This window comes from Triplophysa dalaica, chromosome 25 (genome assembly GCF_015846415.1).
Source record: "Triplophysa dalaica isolate WHDGS20190420 chromosome 25, ASM1584641v1, whole genome shotgun sequence".
NCBI lineage: Eukaryota > Metazoa > Chordata > Actinopteri > Cypriniformes > Nemacheilidae > Triplophysa > Triplophysa dalaica.
In genome coordinates, this window is record NC_079566.1 from 11,931,335 (window position 1) to 11,951,987 (window position 20,653).

Sequence of the window (20,653 nt, forward strand, 5' to 3'; positions counted from 1 at the left end):
CTAGACAGGTTTTTGTGTCATTCACCACAACAACAGCATGACTTGACTTTGCATATTGCATGTTTACTATTTTTGCTTCCGTGCATGGAAGTCACAAATTGATTGACTTTTGGCTATTTTGTCCTCTTTTAAATATTTTAAAGTATACAGTGACCATAAATACTGATACCCTAAAACATCACAAATACCTTTACCTAGTTAAATCAGTTTTTATAAAGACAAATTTTCACCATTAAAAAAAACCTCAACATATAATAACCAATGGAAGCTTTACTGGCTTTTACAGTGGTGGTTGACGTAGGCAGAGCAAAGTTTTCAATCAGGGACCACATATGCTGATCAAATGAATACCTTGCACTATTATTTGCTTTTGAACAAAGCATATACCAAATTCATAAGGTAAAAATAAATTTTGCTAATGGGATATTGGAGAAATTGTGTATAAGAAACCCAAACATGTCTATGACTCCGTCTGTTACTCAGAGATATAATACATTTTTAATTTCAAGGTACTTTATTGGCATGATTGCATGTTCTTACAATATTGCAAAAGACAAAAGACATACAATAAGTACAAACATTAGAGTAAAATTAAAATAAGGTGCTGAGTAAGGCATACATATAGAATTAAACAAAAAATAAAGTATATGTAAGAAAAACGTAATATGTTTACTCAAGTATATAGTAGCGTCACAATAGATAGCGCCAAAAAGGTGGACCAAAATGTGGTATTCTGTCAACGATGACCAATTTCTCCATTGGGCCACCACAGGAACCAAAGTCAACATCATGAGGTGACACTTTTACGTGATGGAACATTCCTTCGATATATGCAATGATTGCAACAGGTTCCTGACAAAACCTTAGGATAACTCCAATGAGGCTATTTGAGAGATCGGGGCTTTGAAGAAGCTCTTGATTTAGGAATGTATCCTGGAATTAAGATGCACAATCAAACACAACCCTAATCTTCATTCTTTTAATGTACACACCATATTGGGGTATGTGCCAAACTCTTCCAGGCTTACCAGGTAAATTATCTTGTGGCACCTTTTCAGCATGACCTTTCTCTAAAAGAAATCATAAATTTCTTATAGTCAGCAAAAAATTTATCATCCCCTTGAAATCTATTCATGAGGTTGAAAGCTCGCTGTTCAGCCACCCTTCAATTGTTAGGCAAGCAAATGTCATCTTGATGGAATGGAAGCCATTGGTGATAATGGCCATCATGTCTAACTACACCCACATGGAAAGAACCTATATGAGGATATAAGCACATATATGAAACCTATATGCAGTATATATATGCAACATATATACTCATATATATGCTGCATATATGAGTATATATGCTGCATATATGCGTATATTTGCTGCATATATGCGTATATTTGCTGCATATGTGCTGCACATATACGTATATATGCCACATATAGGCATAATTGAGATGCATATATGTGCATATACAGGCCATATAGGTCTCCTGTATTGCTTCTTTATATCCACATATAAGCCCTATATGTACATACAACATATGTCTCCTATATAGCTCATGGCAGGATCTGGTGATTTTGTAGCTTATATCCCACACGGAAAAAACCTATATAAACCTATATGTTTTAATATAGGTTTTGATATAGGTTTTTAATATATGTGACATATATAAAATTGGCCGTTTTCCTATATTATATGTACATATATGCACATATATGCGTAAATATACGCGTAAATATATGCGTACATATATGCACACATATATGTACCCATATATGTACGCATATATGCACGCATGTATGTGTATATATGTACACATATATGTAGACATATATGTACGCATATATGTGCATGTATGTACGCATATATGTGCATATATGTACATATAATATAGGAAAACGGCCAATTTTATATATGTCACATATATTAAAAACCTATATCAAAACCTATATTAAAACATATAGGTTTATATAGGTTTTTTCCGTGTGGGCAGACTCTGCTGCAATTTTTAGGAACATCTTGTCTTCAACTGAATTCTCAGACTCCTCACAGGGTCTTTCAGAAAAATCATAATTAAACTGGCACACAAGAAGATCGTTCAGACTGTTAAGTGACATCCTATTACAGAACACTCTTTGTTGGTCATTTCTGCTTATAGTGAGGCTTCCGCCTAATGGGCCATTAATATGCCATCCTAATTGAGTGAGAACTGCATAAGGTCCGTTTCCTTGACTATTAATGACCCTTCATAGTTCCATAATCTTTGGTGCATTAACTCCAATCAACACTCCAACTTCTGCTTCAATGGTGTTCAAACTGACCTCTTTTGACCAACATTTAATGTCCTCTTCGGTAGGAATGTTCTCTTCACCAACTGGTATAGAAGCCAGAGTAAAAACATCTGTCAGGGACAAGAAATTATTATTACTAGGACTGCTTACTTTTAGCACATACAGTCTGTATGTAAAAACTGGTTTCTCTTTTCCTATAGTCCTAAGAAGTACCTTTGTTCTCCTTCCACTCAAATTCAATTCTTCCATTAGGTCTTCTGTACAGAAGATAGCAGAACTTCCAGGATCAAGGAAGGTGTATGTTTTCATTACCTAACTGCTATTACAGGCTTTCACTTTTATAGGCAGGATGGCTAATGTTTGGTCTAAGGAACCGAATTCTACTTGCTCTGCGGATACCATAACAATCGTTAAAGATTTTCTCCCATCCTTTATGATACCTTCCTTGAGACCTTTATCCTTCTGAGAAATATGAAGCTCTTTAGCATTCATGTTTTCAACATGCAGAATTGTTGGATGTACAGTATTTTATGACAGATCTTACAGTCTAAAATGTTCCTGCATACTTTTCACATTTAACCTTCTCTTCATGTGACTTCAACACTATCTGATGACATGATTCCAAACCATGATTGCCAGTACAGAACAACCAGGGCAAATGCTAGGCAACACTTCTACTATCAGCACTCTATCTCATTTGTGCTTGGAAAAAATAGTGATATTGAACTAGCAAACTTTTTTATTTCCCAACATCATAAGACGAAACTCTGTCTTTGATTTAATTCCTGTTGTTGTAGACACAACAAATTGAATATTACCAAAAAGGGGGTCTTGAAGAAATATTTCCAAATAGTAGAGTCTATCTCTGCAATTATCAGTTTTATCATCTATGCCATGTTCAAAAGCTTGCATTAAGAATTTTTATGGATATCCATCAAACACTGTAATTTCTCTTGATGGAAGTGAAGTCAGTCTTTGCTGTTGAATCAAAAGTTGTGTAATATAATTTTGCTGTTGCAACACGTTAGAAAGATTCATACTTGTAAGCTCCACGTCAGTCTTGATGTTTGAATCAATTTGAGTATTTGTAGTTTATTTATGAAGTGTTTTTGACTTTGCTTGCTATTTACAAGCAGTGTTTTCCGTTCATTCATCTTTCGTGAAAACACACTCAAAGTCTCCCTCTACGCATACCACTGAGTGATACAATGCTTTGCTCAACATTTTTATTTTGAGACATTTCATGAGCCATGTTTGACAAACTATCACAATCAAAAATCCATTGGATCCTCAAGCCACAATGCTTGCACATAAGCAACAACTCTTCATATCACACACATATCCTTAATCAGATCCAACATTTGTAGCAATAGCCACAGCAGTAGCTTTGTAAAAGTTCATCCACTGGATGAATTAACGAATCGTTTTAAGTTCTCTATGTCTTTCATAGATGACTTGTCCCTTTGAGTGAAGGTCTTGTTTGGTTCTACCACAGGCATCACCTTATAGTTTTGGGAGTTTTTGACTAATGTTATGGCTTTTCTTCTGTTTTAGCCATTTCTGGTGGGAAAGTATATTTGACGCTAATAAAGACTTCATCCAAAGTAATTTATTGTGTCAAAACTGGATTCACTCCAAAACAAACTGTGATTACCTCTGTTACCCATCCCACCTGCCTTGCCACATCACTTCCTGCCTAATATGGCTACATACAGGAAATGAAAAGACTGGTGCAACTTGCGCCTCTACCACAGGGGGAGCACTATAATATGTGTCAATGAACATAAACAATGGACATAGATAGCGTGTTACATACATAAATATGGCATCTACACAGGCTTATTTGAACCATTCACAGCCACTCATTAGTTTGAAACGGCACAATTTTGGCAATTTTTATTAAATGTGCCATCTAGCAGAGTGGAGATGGGACTTTTTAATAAACAAAAATGAGGGAGCCTCAACCACTCCTTAAACCTGTTTTATTAAGGTAAAAACATATTGACTGAGCACATCTCATTGATGTGGTGAAATTATGAACTGTATATTCTTTTTGGTGTTTGAGAATTAAAAGAAATCGTTAAATATTACATTTATTTTTGGGAACAACTTAGCAGAGAAAAAGTTTTTAGCTGCCCTAAGGTTCCTCTTCCCTGCTGTACTCCTGATGAGTTGGCTCATAGGTAGCCTACAGCATTTTCTTCATGTGCTTTTCCTTGCACTATCCAGAGACTTAAAGTTAAAAGCCTCTGTAAGTCAGAAGGCGAGTGGAATTTTGATTTGAATGATACATTCCTTTTACAATCACTTTTCAAGGCAAGATTCATTACCAACCCTTATAAAAATGGTTCTATTTAGCATTGAAAAGGGTTGTGTTAATGTCACTGTAAACACTGTAGAACTTATTTGGTACCATGTGGAACCATTTTTTCACCATAAGAGTGTATGTTATAGGAAATAGAGGCAAATAAAAAAGTGTACACTGTTTGTTTTATTGGAACTTAAAACACAAACATAATTCATAACCATAGCCAGTAATTTAAAAACTTTTAAGTGCAAGGCTGCCCTCTATTGGTAGCACAATGGAATTATTTTGAAACAAAGGAAGACACTTCATTATGGACTTTTAACCTTAAAGGACTGACACCTTGCACTATGGTCCCACAATGCAACACAATAAAAAAATCAAGACATTTCTTGGAACATACAAGACTATTTTGATTATTTTACACACAATATTAAATTTCTAGTCCAACAAAATAAAAGCAACAAGGCTTATACTAAAACTATTAAAACATGTATGTTATTGAAAATCTACTGGAATATCCGCCTAAAATATTTATTAATATTAACATTAATAAATCTTAAGTAATTACTTAATATTTAACTGAAAAATAAGTTTAAATGGATACTGTAACACTACACATAGGACAGAAGGACGATGACACAACAAGACTTTGTGATGATGAAGGTTAAATAAAAATCCAAGGCAAAAAGGTATATTCCACAAGGGAAAGGTGATCCACACGGTAAACAGGAAACATCCACAAAGTAACGACATCAGCAAAAACCAGGAAACCACGAGAGAACAAAGGGTCGGAACTAGAATGGTAACAAAATACAACCAGATCTGACCGCAAACTAAATACAAGCAAGAGTACATATAGTGTCCATGGGATGAGTATCAGGTGGCGAGTACAAAGGATGATGGGAAATGTAGTTTGTGAGAGTCAAAAGTCTGGGGAAAGTGAATTGGTGATTCTGGGAGAAGGTGCTGATGGAGGGGGTTTGGCTGACAGTGGTGGAGATTTTACAGATACACTAAAATTCTTATCTGAAAAAGTAAACTAAAACTAAAAAAACAACTAAAATATTTTGATTAGGTCTAAATGACATGCCCCAGTCCCAGTCACCATTCTGAGCTGCCCTCAACATTTTACATTACATTTACATTTAGGTATTTGGCAGACACTTTTATCCAAAGCAACTTACATTGCTTTATCCTATACATTTTATACATTAATACTTAGTATTTGCAATCCTCTGGGATCGAACCCACAACCTTGCATTGTTAACGCAATGCTCTTACCACTGAGCTACAGGAAAGCTTTACTTTCATACATTTTTTATGATTCTTGTGGTCAGCAATACAGGGTAGTGATCAGTAATTTTGGACCAGTCGTGTTCTTTATTTTCTCCCTGTTCTTCCTGTCCATCCTGTTGTACATTTTCATCCTTTTCTACATGTTCATTCTCTTCTTTCTTTTCTTCCTTTTGTTTCTTTTCTTGAGGTATTACACAGTTTAGAACATATTTATAATCCCTCTTTAACATAAACACATAGTCTAGTCTAGATTTAGGACCTTTACATGAGAAAGTGTATTGGTTTTTTCTTTCTTTTTCTTCCTCCTCCTCCTCTTCCTCCTCTTCCTCCTCCTCCTGCTCCTCCTCCTCTTCTTCTTCTTCTTCTTCTTTTTCTTCTTCTTCTTCTTTTTTTTCTTTTTTTTCTTTTTTTTTTTCACTCCAGACATCTACCAGCTTTTCAATTCCAACAAATTTATTAATTTCATTTCTTCGTGAGATGTGTGTTTTGTTAGGTTTAGCTAGGTCGAGTTCAGGATCTAGTGTTGTGTTAAAATCTCCTCCAATTACAAGTATGCTCTCTGTCCATGCTTTTGGTTCCTTTCTTAGAACGCTTTGGTGAATCCTCAACATGAGATCACGTTCCTTTAAATGGTAATAAACACTTACAAATGTGTACTTCTTACCATCAATTTCAATGTAAACCCAGGAAAAATCTCCACCCTCACTATATGCCTTCAGACAATTGTGTTGTTTATTGACAAGAATGGCAACACCTCTGGACCTTGAATGAAAATGTGTCTGATACAGGACAGGTCCCTTCTTGACACCAGGTTCTGAATGAGTTTTATCTTTTAAGATTATGTCTTCACAATCAAACTCCCTGTTTTTCTTCATAGACTGCATTGAGGGACTCAGATCTTTCATATCTGCCTTTTTTTTACCCAAGTGGGTTTCTTGCAGAAGAACAATATCAAAATCTCCAAAGACTTTCTTTAAATCTTTTAACTTTTGGTCATTCTTTTGTTTTGTGTGTTTTAATCCATTGACATTCCAGGAGATCACTTTTAGCTCAGTTTCATGTTTATCTGCTGCCATGGTGTCAAGTTTTGTAGTACAATTGGCCATAAATATTATTGATCAAGTATCTTTAACCTTATATAGAGATTCAAACAATTTAAAAAAATTGTTGAAATTATGGCACTTGAAAGACCTGTGAAGTGAAAAAAATAGTATATAATGTAAAATTGTATCTATCATGTACAAATATTTATACTGTATTTATATAATAATTTAAGATTTAAAACTATAATATATATTTTCAAATTTACAGAATTTACATTTTCTTTTCTATTTTCAGTTTCTTTGTGAACTTTGAAAGCTCTATATCTGTATTAAGGCTTACAAAACAAAAACATCTGTTCAAATAATTTCAATCTGATTAAAATGTTTAGAGATGTTAAAGTCTCGGTGTCCTCATTTAACATGCATTTTGAAAAATTAATTTATATTATAACATAAGTATAAAAATTAAATCGCTTTGCTTTGTTTCCTCTATGCTATTCTACAACAGATCTAAATTATGATTTAAATCTCTGCTAAACCCTGTTACTTGAGACAAGAATAAACTAGAAGTAATAAAAACTGATAAACAGTTACCTACCTTCGTTCTCGGTATGCACAGTGTCTTTTGAACCAATGGATTCGATGAGAAACACAGCTGATCACAGATTCGGTGAAAAAAGAAAATCAAGACGAGAAAGAAAAATTATTTACAATTTAAGTAAGTATTAAGAAAAAATAAAGTATTTTACATGTAATATTAAATTAACTTTAATATAACACAGAACATAATACACACCCACATGTACGTATTAACAAAACACATCCACTTAAACTTCAGAGGGTGGTTTCTTGTACAGAAACCACCAATGTTAGAGCTGCTTTCCTATATCTCAGTGGTTAGAAGGTAGCGCTATCAATTCCAAGGTCATGGGTTTGATCGCAGCGGATTGCACAAACTCCGATATAATTTATAGTATATTGCAATTATAAGTCACTTTGGATAAAAGCGACTTCCAAATGTATAAAATTTACATGTAAGCTGTCTAAATGGAAAACAACTTGCATTCACATATCCTAAAATACAGTATATCAGTGCCATTATTTTGACTCAAAATGGACACAAGTGATGTGTTTTTGGATGCCATGTTTGTAGAAACTACTTAAATGTCCTAATTGAACTAAGCCCTAGTTTTGATTTAAGATCATCACTGTGTGGGAAACCACCCCCAATATGAACCTCACAGTTTTCCATTATATTTAGTTTATTAACTTTTGGACTTTGGTGGCTTATCAGGTCTCATGGCCTCTTGGTAAAAAACTGACACATTTGATAGAAGCTTTCACCCAAAGCAACTTACAGTGTACTAAGCCTTTACATGTCTTTCATCAGTGTGTGTTTTTGACATTAGATCTGCTTACTGGCATGCTGTAAAGCAGGTTAAAAGTTGTCTATACAAGATTCTGTTTGTACTGTAGATCTAAATGATATAATGGCATATGCCGTAATCTTTTGCTTTTAAACCCTTGACTTGACCTTTTGACCATATTAGTATTATCTTGGTCAAAATGCCCAGCTGATGACTTATAAAAAGCACATGTCATGTTTTTACTTTTAGGTGTGAAAATTCAGCATTGCCAGCCACTGACTACTAGGTGCTACATTCTCTCTGCAACCCAGCTCCAAAAATCACAGGGTGCCATTCTCGCTACAATATCAATCCAATTTCAATTAAAAGTCCCAAAATTTATTTCACTTCCTCCCTATTATATACACATTTATAGGCCTTGCACCGTAGTTGTAGCCGCAATCTTAAACAGAAAGACATTTGACGTCCGTGAACACCGTGTAAAACAGGTTGGACATTGAAAAAAGATTCCATAGAAAAACTAAAATGGCATAATTGCACACAATAGATTTTTAATCTTTAGTCCTTTAATGTCATACAAGCGCCTCATACATTACACGTACATGGAACAACATTCTTAACCCATTGTTTATTTTTCTCTTTTGTTTCTTACATTTTTACATTCTGAGTTTTGTCTTTAGGTGCAGATTCTGTTTTTCAAAGTGTTGTCAAACTGCATTTTATGTCACCATCCCCCATTATTAATACCTAGTCAGGAAAAAGTTAAAAAATGAAAATAAAGGCTGATCATCATACAGCTGTAATGTTTGCTTTGTGAATATATATATATATATATATATAACAAGGCCGGACTGAGAAACAAATTCAGGCATGGATATCCCACACTCATCCAGGCCACAAACCATCAATCTATTTTTTTAAATGTAGAATGCTTTGTAATCATCAAACAATGTGCCATCAGTGCTTAATGTAGGGGATCTACAAATTTGTGAATGATTATGAAGACTTTTATTTTGACAAATTGTGAAGACTTCTATTTTGACGCTTGACGGGCGCCGCCAATTTTGGTTTTGACGTATTGCGCGAAGAGAGATGGAGAGTTAGCACGTGGAGTGAGTGAAGCAGCTGTGAGCTGAGAGCGGATTGTTGAGTTCGTGAAGTCAATCCCGATCAAAAAGTTATTTTTAGACCCGTGACATCAACCAGAGATGTATAACGTTGCCGCGGAGTCTTTGTTTATGTGAAGAAGTTTGTTGAAGTGAGTTTTAAAAAAGAGTTTTCTGCCGTTTCTTTTGCGTGTGAAGCTGGGCAGAAAGGCCTGTTAGTTTCATAAAGTTTCAGTCTCGTGTAGGAGTGAATACTCTCACGTTTTCTTTGTTTAAAACAGTTTTTGTTTCATTTTTCTAAAACGAATATGAGACAGTGAATGCTGATACTGATTGAGTCGTCTGATAGGGCCGTGCGGGCGTGTGTTGTTAGTCTTCTCATTTGAGACTCCATCAGCTGGGATTGCAACCTCGTTGAATCAAGCTGCTGACGTCAGTATCGCGAGCACAATCGCTGAGAGTTAAGTGAGTGAAGAGACAACCTGCCATCCATTGGACATCATTCAGCCCCTCATCCACAAACCAAGAGTGGTGATGTACATTGTTTTTCCTGTTTTCCTACTGAATACTGCTAAGCAGAATAACATTGCCATTTTCTGTCAGTGAGTCATCTAAACTAAACGGTTCAATCGTACAGTCATTTTGATGGAGCCGTTATAAGTGAATTTTTCCTGAAAAGTGGATTCATAAACTTTCTTTTTTGTGCTCGTGAACTCAAACGGACAGAGTATAACTTTTTCATTCCTTTTTCCTGGAGTTTTGAATCGAATTTGAATCTTTGAGTCAAATTGGAGTGAACTGTTGAACTTTCAAGTGAACTGTTTCAATCTATTTACAATTGTGAATCTTTCAAGAGTGATCCTGATTCTGAATGTGTTCAAATTGAATTGAAACTGAAACAAATCAGTTTTCTTCATCTTTTATTATTTTCCACATTTTTATTTAATTTTGATTCATCTGCATTTAAAATTGTTTCATACTTCCTGTGAAAACAAAGAAAAGAGAAGCATTTTATTTAATGCAGTAAAAAATAAATGTAATTTTTTTTGTTAGTTAAGCTAAAACTGTTTGTTTATTTGTGAGTCACTTATACTAAGGAGTGGGGGCGTCTTACCTATCCTGTTAGATCCGGGGAGGGTGGGTTTTGTAGTACGCTAGGTTTAACCCCTGAGTTTTCTACACACACACTTCAGGTGGCTTCCGTGCATTGAGTAAATCCTGAAGCCCACATCGCCGACTCTTGAGCATTACACATTGCAACACGATAGAAACCACACAACTATTTTAATTAGTTGTACGTAGACTAAAAGCATTGGGTGGGGGGACTAGGATCCTGTTGCTCACTCAGTCTTCCTTAGTATAGTGCAGAACATTTCCCTCACAAGGCGGTGGCATATTTCCCCCGCCACATTAATTAAACTGACAGTAGATTGTTTATGAACAAAATAAATACAGTTTGCCTTAAAAAGGTCCAAGAAAACACATTTTATCATGTGGCCAAACCACAAAAGCATGTTTAAATTATTTATAATGCAAGTATATCTTAAACAGAAAATTAATTCGATCTTTTAGGTTTTATAATAAAACAACAAAAACACATTATATGCTTAAATTATATGTGTGAAGAGAAGAAATTGAATCGTGCTGTCAACAATCTCTCCTGCACTGCTTTATGACGTATCCGCACGCAAGCGGATTTATCTTGCACAAAAGTGTTGGCGTGGCCTATGATTCCCTGTGCATAAGCAGCACTCGTCCAGTTTTGGCCCGGTTTTTCAAAAGAAACCCACTAGGATTTTTGATAACGGATTGGATCAAATCTTGAAAATGTGTTTTTCAAAAGAAATAACGAATTACATAATCGGATTAGATCACGTAATCCAATCTTGGTTTTGATCCGGATCAAACCTTTAGTTTGGGTTTTTCAGAACTTTTTTGTAGCATTTGGATCACTTTGATCCAAAAAATCTGGATTAAACTGATCCCATCCGAAGTGTGGATTCAGCGTGGATTTCATGTCCAAAATGTAATGAAAACTTTAAAAATGTATCAAATAATACTATATTTGGATCATGTAATATCTTACAAGATATCCTTTTATTCATAAGGTTTTAATTTTATTTGTTCATCCGTCAGACTACAGTGATTAGGTAGTCTTTAACGTATTCAGCCTTTCAGTATAGGCCTACAGCAAAGTAGAAAGAGTTTGGCCTCATAAAATAATCCTCCAAACAGCTATCAAAATTGACCAAAAACAATAAATTTTATTTTGTCACTATTTGATATGTATATTCATCACAATGGAAATTATTTTTGTTTTTAGAATATTTATTAGTGATGCATGCAAGGATTACAGAATAACCAAAAAAATGCAAAGAATGGCAATCACTGATTTTTTATATCCAAAACAAATCCAAATCAGAAATAGTGTCTAACTATTTTGTCCCTTGTTGCACGTCCTGTTTGCTCGTTCTGGCAGAATAAAGGAGGTTGGTTAGGGTGTCCAAGGGGCTCAGGTGCATCATTGTCAGCACAGAGAGGGACATTGCGCTTAGTAGCGATGTAGTGCAGGACTATACAGGCAAGGGTTATGTTGCACTTTCTGTGGTTCCGCTCTCAGGTATTTAAGGCATGCAAAGCGCCTCTTAAGAACTCCATTTAAACGCTCAATTGCACATCTTGCTCTGCAATGAGCTGTGTTGAAGTGTGCCTGCGCCTGTGTATTTGCTGTTAGAAAAGGAGTCATCAGCCATGGTAGGAGTGGGTAGGCACTGTCTCCTAATATTATGCCATCCGGTCGGTTGGTTTTGAGGTCTCTATAGAGCGCTCTCCCTCAGGATGCGTGCATCATGGACAGACCCAGGCCACTTGACCTCGCAGTGGGATATGATGAGGTCAGCATCACACACAAGTTGGACATTGATGCTGTGCCTCCCCTTTCTGTTTATAAACCTCCATTCATTCTCACGAGGTGCTTGTATATGCACATGTGTGCAGTCGATTGCTCCAATAGTATGGGCATTATACAAGGCCAGACTTGAGATCCGCCTCCTAAAGGCTACGCTCAGACAAGCTGCTCTCTCCACATCAGATGAGGAAGTCTGAAATGATTGTGGAGAATTTGACATAAAGTCTTTTTTTTTAATTCAATATATCTATACTTGATACTTGTTATAAATATCCTCAATGTACGGTGTTTGTGTTGTAGGTCTCAGATGAGCGGACTGCTGGAAGAGGATAAGGTGGTTTTTTTCTTGTTTTTAGTTTTTTTTAAATGTGTGTGTTTTCATTTCAAATAAAAATAAACTTATATTGACCCCACACTGGCTATTCTACTTGTTGCTCTTCACATATCAATAGTTCTACATTGTGATTTCCTATCCTGTTTGAGCACTGGTTATCCAGCACTGGTTATCCAGATTTGGTGATCCTGAAAAGTTCCTATCCGGATCAGATTGATCCAATCTGATGTTGCTTTAAAAAACTGGCTCCAAAAGTAAACTTGGATTACGTGATCACGGATCGCAAAAAAAGGATTACTAAATCCGGATCAATTTTATCCGGATTAAACCTTTTGAAAAACCGGGCCCAGATGATTTAATTATGATTTACTTCGGATGGAATAAAACTTGTGGATAAAATTACTGACTTGAACTGAATAATAAGGAAAAATTTGGAACGTCATACAGTACAAGACGAGACCTTGTTGACAAAGTGCAAAGAAAACCTTTTTCATAATTTTTGGGAAATTGAGAATATGCTAAGAGATTAGATAGTTCGATTTATAACAAAAACATAATTTTTCACTTTATCGCTATTTCATTGTTTTGAAGAGCTTAGGAAAAAAACACATTTTGGGGAAAAAAATGTCATCTCACCAAAAGTTTGAGTGCATTGTGATGTCAGCTGTATACAGTGAGGAAAATAAGTATTTGAACACCCTGCAATTTTGCATGTTATCCCACTTAGAAATCATGGAGGGGTATGAAATTGTCATAAGAGACATAATCTAAAAAAAAATTCAGAAATCACAATGTATGATTTTTTAACTATTTATTTGTATGTTAGAGCTGCAAATAAGTATTTGAACACCTGTCTATCAGCTAGAATTCTGACCCTCAAAGACCTGTTAGTCTGCCTTTAAAATGTCCACATCCACTCCATTTATTATCCTAAATTAGATGCATCTGTTTGAGGTCGTTAGCTGCATAAAGACACCTTTCCACCCCATACAATCAGTAAGAATCCAACTACTAACATGGCTAAGACCAAAGAGCTGTCCAAAGACACTAGAGACAAAATTGTACACCTCCACAAGGCTGGAAAGGGCTCTGGGAAATTGCCAAGCAGCTTGGTGAAAAAAGGTCCACTGTTGGAGCAATCATTAGAAGATGGAAGAAGCTAAACATGACTGTCAATGTCCCTCGGACTGGGGCTCCATGCAAGATCTCACCTCGTTGGGTCTGAATGATCCTAAGAAAGGTGAGAAATCAGCCGAGAACTATACGGGAGGAGCTGGTGAATGACCTGAAAAGAGCTGGGACCACCGTTTCCAAGGTTACTGTTGGTAATACACTAAGACGTCATGGTTTAAATCATGCATGGCACGGAAGGTTGAAGCATGGGGGTGGTAACACCATGCTTTGGGGGTGTTTTTCTGCACATGGGACAGGGCGACTGCACTGTATTAAGGAGAGGATGACTGGGGCCATGTATTGCGAGATTTTGGGGAACAACCTCCTTCCCTCAGTTAGAGCATTGAAGATGGGTCGAGGCTGGGTCTTCCAACATGACAATGACCCGAAGCACACAGCCAGGATAACCAAGGAGTGGCTCTGTAAGAAGCATATCAAGGTTCTGGCGTGGCCTAGCCAGTCTCCAGACCTAAACCCAATAGTGGATCTTTGGAGGGAGCTCAAACTCAGTGTTTCTCAGCGACAGGCTAGAAACCTGACTGATCTAGAGAAGATCTGTGTGGAGGAGTGTGCTAAAATCCCTCCTGCAGTGTGTGCAAACCTGGTGAAAAACTACAGGAAACGTTTCACCTCTGTAATTGCAAACAAAGGCTACTGTACCAAATATTAACATTGATTTTCTCAGGTGTTCAAATACTTATTTGCAGCTGTGTCATACAAATAAATCGTTTAAAAAAAATCATACATTGTGATTTCTGGATTTTCGTTTTAGATTGTGTCTCTCACAGTGGACATGCACCTACGATGACAATTTCAGACCCCTCCATGATTTCTAAGTGGGAGAACATGCAAAATAGCAGGGTGTTCAAATACTTATTTTCCTCACTGTATGTGGATTTTTTTGAGGTCCTAGAGGTCTTCGTAGATACATATCCTAAATACATATAGATACTTTTCAGCAAATACATGTCATAACTATACAACAAACCATACAAAAAAGGAGGCCTGTAACACTCAAATGGGGCAACAAATAAATTCTGGGAAACGATTTCTGGAACGCCATAGCTATTTAAAATCAACACTCAAACAAACATGTCTACGCCACAACCCTTTAGTACCAGAGTTGCGTTATCTTTATGCACTCTAATGGAACTGGTTTTACAGCAATGGCGGATCGTGGCCCCTCTCAATTGTACACGGAAGTTACTGGCAGCGCTGTACTGACTCGCAGCACAGACCGGTTAGGATTAAACTTTTTAGAACATTTGAGACGTAAGAAATAAACAGGATAAGAATGTACATTATCAGCAGCCTTCATCTTAATCCAATTAACTTGCATGCATCAAAACATTTCAGTGGGCAATTTTTTCGGTAAATAAGTAGATGATTTAGGGGATGTAAGCAGATAATAAACAGCCTAAAAGACTATAACAAACATGCTATCACTTGTACATTTTGTTCTTTTAGGGATGTTTTATCCATTGTTGTGTAGTTAGAAATAATAAAAGGTATTAAACACGAGTGGTAATGCATCATATTGATATATTTTTGTGGTTATTTAGACAAAAACATATTGATATGGTGTTATTTGGCATTGAATTGCGGTAGATTATTACTTTATGTGACCCCCTGCTATTTTTGGGTCACAATGACATGAAATGATTGTATATGTGTATATATTTATTAGTTATTTTAATAGTTGTGAATATAATCATTTTACATTTCTGTCACACGCTTACAGCATTCGACCAATCACTACGCACTAGTTAACTGGCCAATCATAGCACATTTCGCTTTTCAGAGCGATCAGAACAGTGTTGTAAAAGTTACTTTCAAATTGTAATAAGTTACAGGTTACTTGTTACTGTTTTTTACAAGTAATCCCTTACCAATACAATATTACCGTCACAGATTTTTTGTATGTTACATGACTCCAGCATTACTTTTGAGCTACTTTCACCAAAAATAACTACAGAAGAAGAACTTGTCATTCTAAAAAAATGTCTTTGTATTTTCAGAATACAAAATACTTTTTGCCAATCAACCTCATTATTAAACTGCTGATTTTTTTACATAACTAGGCTGTACAAAAAGATACTGATTAAATGCATTTAAATACAAAATACTGTTGCAAATTAATAGTATTTTGTGTTTCAAATGGATGTGTTTGAAACACTGTAATCTAATAAGGAGGTTGATTAGCAAAAAGTATTTTAGTTTGAAAATACAAAAATACCGAGATTAAACACAATTAAATACAAAAATAATGCAAATATTTAAATACTACATAGTCCCATCCCATCACTGAACTCGATTATATAGAATTCTAGCAAGTCATCATGTAAACGTTAGCTTACCTTGTCATTGCTGCTGGTCACAGGGATCTTGCTATCTAGCTTCCTGAAAGCAGCCTAATGACCCCTTCAAAACCCGCCCAAAGGGAAAACTAGCTCAATTATTTAACAGTGTCAAATCTAAGTTAAGAACAGCCAAAAGACGATTCTATTGCTGTATTTGCTTATCTGAATGGTTTCTTAGGTATTTTATATATTTTTGTCAATCTGTTGAACACAAAAGATGTTTTAGGGATTTAGGAAAGCAAAACATCTGGGTCACCTTTGACTACCATTATGATATTTTCTGCTATGGTAGTCAATTATACCAAAGGATTTTTAGCTTCTAACATTCTACCAAATATATCTGTGTTCAACCGAAAAAAGACATTTAAACAGGTTTGGAACAACTAGAGGGTGAGTAATTACATTTTTGGGTTGGGTGTCCCTTTTAAAAAGATCCCATTTGTGTTCTAGGCCACGAACGGAAATGGACGAGAAACGTGTTTTCTGCTCGTAAAACATTTACATTTACATTTAGTAATTTGGCAGACGCTTTTATCCAAAGCGACTTACAGTGCACTTATTACAGGGACAATCCCCATGGAGCAACATGGAGTTAAGTGTCTTGCTCAAGGACACACTGGTGGTGGCTGCTGGGATCGAACCAGCAACCTTTGGATTTACCAGTTCAGTGGTTCAACCCAGTGGTTTAACCCACTAGACCACCAAACATCCAAAAACTTGCTTACGAAATAATCATGGTTATTTATTGCATATGTTTAATGTGTACAAGCATGTCAATGTTTTAGTTGTTCTAGACTGCGTATAGCACTGCTCAAACGTGACATTTGGCAGCCGGAAGAATCAAGTGTTGTACACTCACGTTTGATTTCTTTCATTGTGCAACGTGACATTCATCTGACGAAACATTGGTAAAAACATCATTCGGATGCATTGTCTAGTACCAACACTATATTTTTCTCTTTGTTTGAGCTGAGCTCCCGCGGTCCTCCCTGTACTGTAGCCTGTCTGTCAGACTCGTTCCCAACACTTTTGAGAACGGGCCGGTCCTGGAGTTGCCAGGTATTGATCCGAGTCTGAATACACATTAAGAATCTCATCAATTAACATTTATCCTTAGAATATAAATAAAATTTTGGCAACCTGCGACTTCATAATTTTTCCCTCAAATGCATTTTACAGCAAACCGGGCGGGGCAATATATCGGTTAATACTATCCATTGAAGCTACAGAAACTGTAGCAGTTTCCAGTAGAATTGGCTCGTGGCTTATTTCTTTAAAAATGAAACCAAATAACAACCCTATTGATGGGCCTTAAACATATCATCCCAGTTATAATATTGTTTTCAATTATTATTATTATGAAAAAATTCAATGGTTCAATATTTTTTGTGTTCAAATTCAGACGCATTGTCCTGCGGTTCAACCAGGTTATCCTTTGTTAACCAGTGTTTTTAGACAAAAAAGGTCATGTATTTGGATGGTGAGCAGCTTGCTAGACCACACTTATCAAAAAGGTAGTCCATTTTCCTACATTTTAGTATTGTTTTAAGTGACCTTTAAATGTATCAGTAAACTTTTTTTAGTACACAACAATTTTACAATTAAGTTTTCAATTGTACTACAACTGTACTCCAAGTAAACGTGTTGGTATACTGATAGTTTACTAGTTCTACCAGAAAGACTCGGAAGGCCAAAGTTGAGTATTCAACATTTATTGGACGCTGATAGACAGAATATATATGGTTATATAAAGATGCTTATTGGTTTCTTTGGAGTAGGCCCTGTCCGTGGCTCGCATCCAGAGGGCCAAGAAGTCCTTCACTTCCCGCCTTGAGATGGTAAGGCGGGGGCGTAGCCATCCCAAGAGAATGGTCGTAGGCTTACCTCTGGAGCGGGGCCTACCCCCCCAACACAAAAAAAATGATTTCTACTCACCTGCTGGTTGGAGTCTCTAGCAGTACCTGCAGAACGATATTAAATGCAATGTTAATGATATAAACAATTTACCGGTCGCTGGGCCGTCAGTAACACTGAGACGAGGCCCAGTGTTGGGGATAGGCCACAGCACTGACAAGGCCCCGATAGGCCATAACACATAGACGAGACCTTGATAGACCACAACATCGACAAGACGCGTACGGGCCACTGTTGAGACAAGGCCCCGATAGGCCACAACACTGACAAGGCCCGTACGGCCCCTTTTTGACAAGGCAGACGAGAGGCCCCAGTGACAGAAGGCCCGATAGGGCACAGCACTGAGACAAGGCCCCGATAGGGCACAACGCTGAGACTAGGCCCCGATAGGGCACAACACTGAGACAAGGCCCCGATAGGGCACAGCACTGAGACAAGGCCCAGATAGGGCACAACACTGAGACAAGGCCCCGATAGGGCACAACACTGAGACGAGGCCCCGATAGGGCACAACACTGAGACGAGGCCCCGATAGGGCACAACACTGAGACGAGGCCCCGATAGGGCACAACACTGAGACGAGGCCCCGATAGGGCACAACACTGAGACGAGGCCCCGATAGGGCACAACACTGAGACAAGGCCCCGATAGGGCACAACACTGAGACAAGGCCCCGATAGGGCACAACACTGAGACAAGGCCCCGATAGGGCACAACACTGAGACAAGGCCCCGATAGGGCACAACACTGATGAGGCCGACGAGAGGCCCCAGTGACAGAAGGCCCCGATAGGCCACAACACTGACGAGGCCAGAATGGGCCACAACACTGAAAAACGGCCCGATAGGCCACAACACTGGGACAAGGCCTTGATAGGCCACAACACTGAGGCAACGTGACTGATGAAACGAAACACCACCACTAGTAATTGCGTGATTTACCTGAATCTTGGACGGATAGGGATTGTTGAGTTGCCGTGATGGTAGAGGAGTCCAGTCTATTAAGACTCATAAGCAGAGGATGACCATCTACCTGTCCGTTTAATGGTTTCCATTGGAATTCCGCATTATAATCGAGGCATGGCTGGTTGGAAAGGTCGGGACAAGGGCTTTCCAGAGACACCCGCCTCGTCCCGCTGCGACCTCGGCGGCCGGAGCTATTAACGCTAGAAAGTACCGGACGGGACCTCGATTGGACTTAACCAGGACTGAACCCGGGACGTCCCGCTAAGGAGTCTCGTGTTTGTCCCCTGCACCACATGGACCCACGTTCAGCCCAGGTAGTGGCTGCTCCAATCCTTGATCTTGACCTGAAAGAGCTTGTTGGGCTTCCATGATGATTTTGGAGTCAGGTCTTCTGTAGGGTTTAAATGCAGACGACAAACATCTGCACACCAGCTTTATTGAAATCCTCACTCTGCAGCTTCGTAGCTGCTCTGATCCCGAAGTATTGTCTGGAATAGGAGGGGTGATAGATCGCATGTTCTTAATCAAGCTTACGTGGCAGGTGCTCCGTTAAATAAAATATAGAGTGGGAAAGAATAATGCAACCATCTTTAAAAATAGCGTCAGTGAAGTTGTGGGCCGGGACGATAGACAATGCTTGGATAGGCATGACGTGAAGATGGGACCATGATACCCGGAGCAAAAGGCTTTAGTGACTGATATTGAACGTGATCGAAGAATAATGAATGAGAAAACTAGACACCACCACCACCAGTTAATGCACGAAATACTTAAGAGGAGATAAACATAAACTAACCTGAACGTGGGTTAAGCTTCATATTACCGTGATACTTAAGTAGAAGAGTGTTTTGCAGTGTATATATGGCAATATACAACACCAGCAGTATATCCATGAAAATGTATATTGTGACTTGAGTTTGCTGAGCCTTCAGGGTTTAACTTATGCTTTCATTTTTTTTTCAAAACTCACAGGGTATTTAACCAAAGGTTTGAATTAATTCCATAAAGGAATTTCGACGCGAATGTCGCACTGAGATCCTGTCATGAGTACTTATCTTTAGGTGACGAGTGTATAGATGGGGCTAAATATACTAAAGTTCATCATGATTCTTGAATTAAGGCTGCTGGTATACGACGTCAGACATGGAATGCCCTTAATGTTTAAGGTTCGTAATCCGCTCTTGAAAGTCTTAATCGTTACTGGATCATGGCCTGGTTTGGAACTTTCTTTCCAACGAAAGACGATTGACTCTTGTCTGCGAATAAGCCATGAAAATCGATGGAATAAAACAATGTGAGACCATACAGGCTTTATGTGACAGGCGATAATGAGAAGCAATATCAGTACAGATTCCGGACTTCCCATTTTAGCGAGTACCAACTCCTGCCATCAGGAAGAGACTGAGAATACCAAGTGTAAAACAATAAGACTTAGTTTCCGTTCCTACCTAGATGAATGATGGATTTTACCTATGGAAAAGGGGGGGGCGATCTGATGATCTAACATCATGATGGATCTTAAAGGTATCCTCGATCCGCTTTGGACAGACACGATGATCTTCTTGTTGACTGTCACCTAAAACGAGAGGTGTGT

The 20,653-nt window shown here is 37.6% G+C and overlaps 1 protein-coding gene across 1 annotated transcript; it reads right to left on the reverse strand.

Moving 5' to 3' along the window:
• Positions 1-4,758: 4,758 nt before the first annotated feature.
• Positions 4,759-7,626, reverse strand: LOC130415857 (golgin subfamily A member 6-like protein 24). The gene is made up of 2 exons (XM_056741833.1): positions 7,531-7,626; positions 4,759-7,080 (listed from the first exon to the last, which is right to left on the reverse strand). The coding sequence occupies exon 2, from the start codon at positions 6,993-6,995 to the stop codon at positions 5,901-5,903; it is 1,095 nt and encodes a 364-aa protein (XP_056597811.1). The 5' UTR covers positions 6,996-7,080; positions 7,531-7,626; the 3' UTR covers positions 4,759-5,900.
• Between the last annotated feature and the right edge of the window lie 13,027 nt (positions 7,627-20,653).